The 9060-nt window shown below is 45.1% G+C and overlaps 1 protein-coding gene across 1 annotated transcript in view; it reads left to right on the forward strand.

Annotated features, from left to right (window-relative positions):
• The window catches only part of LOC141047703 (BOS complex subunit NOMO1-like), a 111088-nt gene extending 102614 nt beyond the window's left edge, over positions 1-8474 (forward strand). Inside the window, exon 31 of the mRNA XM_073542933.1 lies at positions 7946-8474. Within this exon, the coding sequence (XP_073399034.1) occupies positions 7946-8077 (132 nt within the window). The 3' untranslated portion in view covers positions 8078-8474. The remainder of the gene's footprint in view (positions 1-7945) is intronic.
• Positions 8475-9060: the final 586 nt, after the last annotated feature.

The following is a 9060-nucleotide window of genomic DNA, read 5'->3' on the forward strand; positions in this document are numbered from 1 at the left end:
TTTCTCATTACATAAGATGCCGGAGACGCTGGTGAGACGTGTGGAGCCATCCGTCACACTTTGTTAATCTGACGTGTGTAAACAGTTTTTGGCTGGAGAATAGGTCAGACTGTGTCATTAATTGCACTGAAAAGATCCAACTCGAGAGTTTCATGCGTCTGATAAACTGCAGCAGGTTGTAGTGGAAGTTTTAAGCATTTATACAGCCAAGTGTATTAGATAAACCCTGGGTACTGTATAATTATGAAGCTCAGAGAAGCAAATGCCAGCTTCTATGTATGGGTCACACTATAATTTGCTTACACATATTATGCCACTTAATTAGAATCACAGTAGTCCCCGATTCCAGCTGGGCTCATATTAATCAGAATGGTAACTCCGGTTTCTGTCTACTGTCTAGAAAATGAAATTCTGCATTACTGAATGTCCAGTGCCCAAAAAGTGGAATATTCTGCTTCCTTGTGTTGTAGGGACTTAAGACCATGCATATTGCATACTCCTATACTGCCATTATATCAGTGGAAGCACTTAAAGGGACATTGGAAATCCTTTAACTGTTGTCTGTTCCATAATAATATAACTACTATAATACTGCTCCCTATTTACAAGAATATACTATAATAATGACCCCATGTTCACGACTATAACTACTAAACAGCCTCGTGTATAATATAAGAATAAAAATACTATAATACTGCTCCCTATGTACAAGAATATACTATAATAATGCCCCATGTTCACTCATAACTTCTATGCAGCCTCCTATGTGTAATGATCACGTGTGACTGGACACAGCGCCTCCAGCAGGGCGAGTTTATGACACACGTGATCCTGGATACAGCGCCTCCAGCAGGGTGAATTTAAACAATAATGGGACGTGCAGCCGGATATACCGCCTCCAGCTGGCGAATTTAAGAAATACACGTAAAACTGGATACCCCGCCTCCAGCTGGCGAATTTAAATAATAAGGGTAAACACAGGGAACAATTACAGTGGTGGGCCCTGCGATAGGGAATGGGGGACGTGGAGACCTCCTAAGCTCCCCTGAGCCAGTGTCCCTGCTCTCCTCACATTCCCTATACAGGCTCCTCACCTGTCGCCGCACGCGTGCCTTAATACCCTAACAAGCCCTAAAACCTAAACCCTAACTAGGGAATAGGTCGGTGCGGAGACTAATCCCACCACTGCACTAGAACCAGGGCTGTGGAGTCGGTAAGCCAAACCTGCGACTCCGACTCCGACTCCTCAATTTCCCTTACACCGACTCCGACTCCGACTCCCACACATATTGCTTATATTTAAGTGAAAAATGTATTGTAGTACAATGTGAACCTCAGACATTTAATCATTTTTATGATCCAATAATCAAGATATTTAGATAGAACAGAATATATATTGGTGTACTACCCGGTTTTCATTCTTTTTGGTACAGATACGATATGGATAGACAGATATGGATAGATAGAGCAGTTTTCTAATCTGCTTTTGCTATTGAAAACATTATCTATGAGCTCAAAAACCTTTCAGGTGATGCGGTTTTTTAAAAAGATGATCAGCTTTTGCAGCTGAAAAACGTATCCTCAAAAAACACAGGAAAAACGCTGTGTGTGAATGTAGCCTTAGATCAGGAATAGAACAGTCATTTATAGGACATTTCATAACTTTCCCAAACTCCTATGAAAAAATATTCAGCACATCCTGCATTGAATTACTGTACCCAATTTATTATATATTTTAGGAGTCGGAGTCGGTCCATTTTATACCGACTCCAACTCCGACTCCACCAAAATGAGCACCGACTCCGACTCCGACTCCACAGCCCTGACTAGAACACACATAAGGAAAGTCACAAACAGGGGAAAAAGAAAACTTAGCTCTCTCTGTGCTAAAGCTCCAGCACAGAGTCCAGCGACCGACTGCAGCCTTTCTCCTGAATAGCTGCCAAGAACTCCCTTCTGTGACTCCTTCCACACCAGGACTCAGATTGAGCCGAGCACTCTCTTCAGCTCCTTCCACCACCAAGGTTGGTTGCAAATGAACAACTAACACCAACAGTGATTGAAAACCCCTGGCTGTCCTTTATAGAGCCTAACACCTGTCATGTAATTAACGTGCACATTAACCTAAAACTAAAGCTAAGGTGCGATACCACTCACCACCACCGGGGACAGTCAAGACACCAGAACCTGACAAAGTAAAAAAAGTTCACTTTGTCAATTTAATACCGCCAGATCCAACACTGGATCATGACAGTACCCCCTCCTTAATGAGGGGCCTCTGGACCCTCAAGACCACCCCTCATTAGGGAAACACCTACAGCGGGGACGGCCAGACCCTGAGTTCAGCCCACCATTACCTGACACTTCAGGTATATGACAAATACACAGCTGGTATAGGCAATAAAGTTTATTTTTATTATTTTGGAGGAACCACCCATCTCCACAGCGCCGACCTGGGGAACGAGTATATGTAAGTGTACGTTTGTTTGTTATGAGCTGATCAGGCTCCACAACACACTTCCACAGGATGTTTTTTTGGTGGCACACATACACGCTCGTTCACACACAGGTCCGGACCTGAACGTTTATTGCACACATTCGGTAGTCATGAATTAGGTGAACTCATACTGGACCTGACCACAGAGGCGTCCCCCTGTGTCACCACACTCACACCCCCGCACTACACCATAGGGTACACCACCATCCAACCCTTTCCACCACGAGGTCTGCTCCTCACAGGGTTTGCTAGTGGCGAGGGCTGGAACTTGCCCCTACTCCCCCGCCGCACAATCGCTGCTCTCACTGGAGAGGAAGGGGTCCCCTGAAGAGAGATGGCAGAGACAGTAGTCTCCAGGCAGCAGGACCCACACGACTGCCCCCAGCTGACTACTTCCCTAGCTCGCCAATCTATCCCCGGGTTGTGTTTTTTCAGCCAAGGGAAGCCTAAAACGATAGGTACTGGCATTCCATCCAAGACGTAGCATGACAAGGACTCCTCATGATGTCCTATACGCAGATGGATGTTTTCTACGACTTGGGTAAGGCTCCCCTGACTCAGTGGAACAGAGTTAATAGCCTGGACGCTTATAGGTTGGGCCAGCGTCCTACACTTCAGGCCATGAGTCTGGACAAAACGAGCATCCACCAGACTGACTCCTGCTCCGCTGTCCACAAGCACCGGTACCACCTCCGGTACCCCGCCAGCTAACACTTCTGCTGACATAATACCTTGGGAGGGCAAAATGGAGGAAATGTACACTCACTGGTTGCCTCCCTCCAAACGACCAGGGGTCTGCGGCTTCTGAGATGACACAGATATTTTGGCACGTAATGGGCACGCCTTAAGGAAATGACCAATCTGCCCACAGGAAAAACATGCCAACCCCACTCCCTGAACCGTAGGCAGGCCTGAACACAACCCAACACCTCCTACTTGCATAGGTTCGTCCGGAGACTTGGCACGCCCTGGGCAGGCTCCCATGAAATGGCCCGGCTTCCCACAGGAAAAGCATACCCCCCCACCACGGCGAACCCCAGGCAACCCCCTATTTGTACCAACAACACCGGGCTGCCTGGGTTCCACCAACCGTACCGGGGGGTCCTCACCCCCGGAGAGGACTACAGGGGGCACATTTTGTGTATGTCTTTCCCTAAGGCGTCTATCCACCCGAATGGCGAGGGACATGGCGGCCTCCAGCGACCTGGGGGCGGCGTACTGCACCAGAGTGTCCTGCAACTTAGGAGACAGACCCTGCACAAATTGACTCCTAAGTGCAGGGTCATTCCACTGAGTGTTAGTGGCCCATCTCCTAAACTCAGAGCAGCACTCCTCAGCAATCCGGGCTCCCTGTTTACACCTACGGAGTCGGGATTCCGCCAGAGAGACACCATCAGGATCCCCATACACAAGCGCCAAAGCCGCAAAAAACTCGTCCACGGACTCTAAAGATGGTGAATCGTCCGGCAGGGAGAAGGCCCAGGATTGGGGATCCCCCTTCAAAAGGGACATAATGATTCCCACCCGTTGCTCTTCGCTCCCTGAAGAACGAGGGCGCAGCCTGAAATATAATTTACAGGCTTGCTGAAATACCAAGAATTGATCTCTCCCTCCAGAAAACCGGTCCGGGAGAGATATCTTGGGTTCTGGCTGAGCCTGTGCCTGAATCAAACCTCCAAAGCCCACCAATAGCTGCAGTTGCTGCACCATCTCACCGCGCAGCCCCCTAATCTCTTCAGTAAAGGTCTGCAGTACCTGGGTAAAGGTTTGCATTAGGTCCATGGCTCAGCAGAAAAAAATTTTTTAAGGTTGGTGTTAATGTAATGATCACGTGTGACTGGACACAGCGCCTCCAGCAGGGCGAGTTTATGACACACGTGATCCTGGATACAGCGCCTCCAGCAGGGCGAATTTAAACAATAATGGGACGTGCAGCCGGATATACCGCCTCCAGCTGGCGAATTTAAGAAATACACGTAAAACTGGATACCCCGCCTCCAGCTGGCGAATTTAAATAATAAGGGTAAACACAGGGAACAATTACAGTGGTGGGCCCTGCGATAGGGAATGGGGGACGTGGAGACCTCCTAAGCTCCCCTGAGCCAGTGTCCCTGCTCTCCTCACATTCCCTATACAGGCTCCTCACCTGTCGCCGCACGCGTGCCTTAATACCCTAGCAAGCCCTAAACCTAAACCCTAACTAGGGAATAGGTCGGTGCGGAGACTAATCCCACCACTGCACTAGAACACACATAAGGAAAGTCACAAACAGGGGAAAATGAAAACTTAGCTCTCTCTGTGCTAAAGCTCCAGCACAGTGTCCAGCGACCGACTGCAGCCTTTCTCCTGAATAGCTGCCAAGAACTCCCTTCTGTGACTCCTTCCACACCAGGACTCAGATTGAGCCGAGCACTCTCTTCAGCTCCTTCCACCACCAAGGTTGGTTGCGAATGAACAACTAACACCAACAGTGATTGAAAACCCCTGGCTGTCCTTTATAGAGCCTAACACCTGTCATGTAATTAACGTGCACATTAACCTAAAACTAAAGCTAAGGTGCGATACCACTCACCACCACCGGGGACAGTCAAGACACCAGAACCTGACAAAGTAAAAAAAGTTCACTTTGTCAATTTAATACCGCCAGATCCAACACTGGATCATGACACTATGTAGAAGAATAAAAATACTATAATACTGCCTTTATTGTACAAGAACATAACTACTATAATACTGCCTCATTTGTACAAGAATATAACTACTGTAATACTGCCCCTATGTACAAGAATATACAGTGAAGGAATTTCATCCCTTGCTGATTTTGAAAGTTTGCCCACTGGCAAAGACATGAACAATCTATAATTTTAAGGGTAGGTTAATTTTAACATTGAGAGAATATCAAAAATAAAATCCAAAGAATCACATTGTATAAATTTATTTGCATTTTGCAGTGAGAAATAAGTATTTGATACCCTTACCAACCATTAAGAGTTTTGGCTCCTACAGACCAGTTAGATGCTCCTAATCAACTTGTTACCTGCATTAAAGACAGCTGTCTTACATAGTCACTTTTATAAAAGACTCCTGTCCACAGACTCAATTAATCAGTCAGACTCTAACATTTACAGCATGGGCAAGACCAAAGAGCTTTATAAGGATGTCAGGGACAAGATCATAGGCCTGCACAATGCTGGAATGGACTACAAAACCATAAGTAAGACGCTGGGTGAGAAGGAGACAACTGTTGGTGGAATAGTAAGAAAATGGAAGGAAATGAAAGATGACTGTCAATCGACATCGATCTGGAGCACCATGCAAAATCTCACCTCATGGAGTATCCTTGATCAAGAGGAAGATGAGAGATCAGCCTAAAACTACACAGGGGGGGATCTTGTTAATGATCTCAAGGCAGCTAGGACCACAGTCACCAAGAAAACCATTGCTAACACATTACGCCGTAGAGGTTTAAAATACTGCACTGCCCGCAAGGTCCCCCTACTCAAGAAGGCACATGTGCAGGCCCGTCTGACGTTTGCCAGTCAACACCTGGATGATTCTGTGTGTGATTGGGAGAAGGTGCTGTGGTCAGATGAGACAAAAGTTGAGCTCTTTGGCATTAACTCAACTCGCCATGTTTGGAGGAAGAGAAATGCCTATGACCCAAAGAACACCGTCCCCACTGTCAAGCATGGAGGTGGAAACATTGTTTTGGGGTGTTTCTCTGCTAAGGGCACAGGACTACTTCACCGCATCAGTAGGAGAATGGAAGGAGCCATGTACCGTAGAATCCTGAGTGACAACCTCCTTCCCTCTGCCAGTACATTAAAAATGGGTCGTGGCTTGGTATTCCAGCAAGACAATGGCCTAAAACATACAGCCAAGGCAACAAAGATGTGGCTCAAAAAGAAGCACATTAAGGCCATGGAGTGGCCTAGCCAGTCTCCAGACCTTAATCCCATAGAAAACTTATGGAGGGAGTTGAAGCTCCAAGTTACCAAGTGATAGCCTCAAATCTTAATGATATAGAGATGATCTGCAAAGAGGAGTGGACCAATATTCCTCCTGACATGTGCGCAAACCTCATCAACTACAAAAAACGTCTGACTGCTGTGCTTGCCAACAAGGGTTTTGCCACCAAATATTGAGTCTTGTTTGCCAGAGGGATCAAATACTTATTTCTCACTGCAAAATGCAAATTTATATAATGTGATTTTCTGGATTTTATTTTTGATATTCTATCTCTCAATGTTAAAATTAACCTAGCCTTAAAATTATAGACTGTTCATATCTGTCAGTGGGCAAACTTGCAAAATCAGCAAGGGATCAAATACTTATTTCCTTCACTGTAACTTCTATAATACTGCCCCCTATGTACAAGAATATAAATATGATAATACTGTCTCCTATGTACATGAATATAATGACCGTATATGCTCGAGTGCAAGCCGAGTTTTTCAGAACATTTTTTATGCTGATGCTGAAAAAGCCCCCCTCTGCTTATACTCAATTGAGGGTCCCAGAAGACTGAGGGGGAGCGGCAGAGCAGCGGGTCACATGAGGCAGGAGCTGGCTGCTGCTGCTAACTCGTGCCCACTGCTAAAGAGAAATGAATATTCACTGCACTCACGGTGAATATTTTTATTTTTCTCTTTAATAGCGGGCACAGTAGTCTCGGCTGCCGGCATCCTGCAGCTGGGCGATCATGTGTGCCCGCTACTTAAGGGAATGAAAATTCACTGCCCTCCACGCCCATGGGCGTGGAGTGCAGAGAAAATTCATACCCTTTAGTAGCGGGCACACGTGATCACCAGGCCACTGCAGCTGCTGACATTGGAACAAGACATTGTGAGGGAGCGCAGGGACAGTAAGTAGGATGGTTTATTTATTTTTTTATGTTTTTATGATGGGGGCCATGCATACCCAGATGGGGATGAGGGAGCCGTGCATACCTGGATGGGGATGTGTAGGAGGGGGCATGCATACCAGGCTTATACTTGAGTCAATTAGTTTTCCCAGTTTTTCTGTGGTAAAATTGGAAGCCTCGGCTTATATTTGAGTATATACAATGCTATAATATTGCCTCCTATATACAAGAATATAACTACTTTAATACTGCTTCTGTGTTGAAAAAATATAATTTCTGTAATACTTATATGTAGGCGTAAAATTGTGTTTTTCTTCAAGTTGTCACAAATAGCTATAAATTGGTCATGAACATTGGCTTGTCACCTTTACTTTCACCATTGTTCGCATTGGATGCTATCTTTGGAATCCTGTTTATTGTTTGTATATTAAATTTTAATACGGAGGAAGCCAGATCCTACAGTTAAAATAAATAAATAATAAAAAAAAAAATTACCATATGTATCTTCTTAATATATATTATGTATTTTTTTCTTTTTCTAAATATTATATAAAGTCCTAATTCTCTTGTCTCCTTTTTGCTAGTTGTTTCCCCTGCTGCTGCAGTTGACAAGCCGTCTGCAAGGAGTCCGTGCTCTTGGACAGACTGGAGCTGACACGACCAACCCAGAGGATGCAAAAAGACTTCAAAAAAGACAAAAGACACGTAGGACGTGAAGACGAGGGACCGTGGTGTGAAGTGACATCAATGTCATGCTCCAGACCCCTGGGACATGTTACGGAAACTCTCCTTGGTTTGAAAGAAATTACAGACTTGAGATAGTTTCTCTGCTCTACATGATCCTTTTTTTTAAAAAACAAAGAAACATGTTTTGTACATTGGGGTTTGTATCAAAAGATCCCGGGAGATGATTTACGGTAAATTGGAAATGAAGAAGTTTGATCACTTTTTTTTTTTTTTAATTTTACCGCTGGAGATAACTTATTTTTTAACATTGCTAAACTAATTGATTGTCGGCGGCTTCTCCATAATAAGCAAAAAAAAAAAAATAATTCTTTACAACTGATTTCCCAAAGAAAAATAAATAAAGCAACATGGTCTTCTCTTTCTACATTACCGTGATACAGAGTTTTGTTCTTGAAATCTTGTTCCGTATTGAACAGAAATTGTAGACCATAGATTAAACAGGGGAGATTTATGAAGACGGGCATTTTGTATGACGCTCTTAACGGTGCGCTGGAATTACAAAAGCTAATCTGCTTATTAGCGGCAGAAAGTAAAATCTACACCAGATAGAGACTCTTCCCTACTGCTAAACCCCACAGTTTTCTCAGCTGCTGATGCTCAGTTGTTGGCTGTGTATATCCCTGGCCCATATCACAGATTTCTGTATATTGTATAGTGACAGCGAGCTGCTAATCAGCACTGGTGGTGGGGTTGGACCAGGAGGCATGAGGACAGTTGTTCTATACTGATAATCTTCTGCTGATTAAACACTGATTTGGTATTGAAACAACAAAATACAGTCCAGTAAGGCCCCCGTCACACATAGCGACGCACCAGCGATCCCGACAACGATATTACCTTGTCAGGATCGCTGGTGTGTCGCTACATGATCGCTGGTGAGCTGCCAAACAGGCAGCTTCACCAGCGATCAGGACAGCGGCGACGTGGGTAACAAACGCGCACGTCGCTTAGT

The sequence above is a fragment of the Dendrobates tinctorius genome, unplaced genomic scaffold, assembly GCF_039654945.1.
Source record: "Dendrobates tinctorius isolate UK_male_01 unplaced genomic scaffold, ASM3965494v1 ptg000129l, whole genome shotgun sequence".
Classification (NCBI taxonomy): domain Eukaryota; kingdom Metazoa; phylum Chordata; class Amphibia; order Anura; family Dendrobatidae; genus Dendrobates; species Dendrobates tinctorius.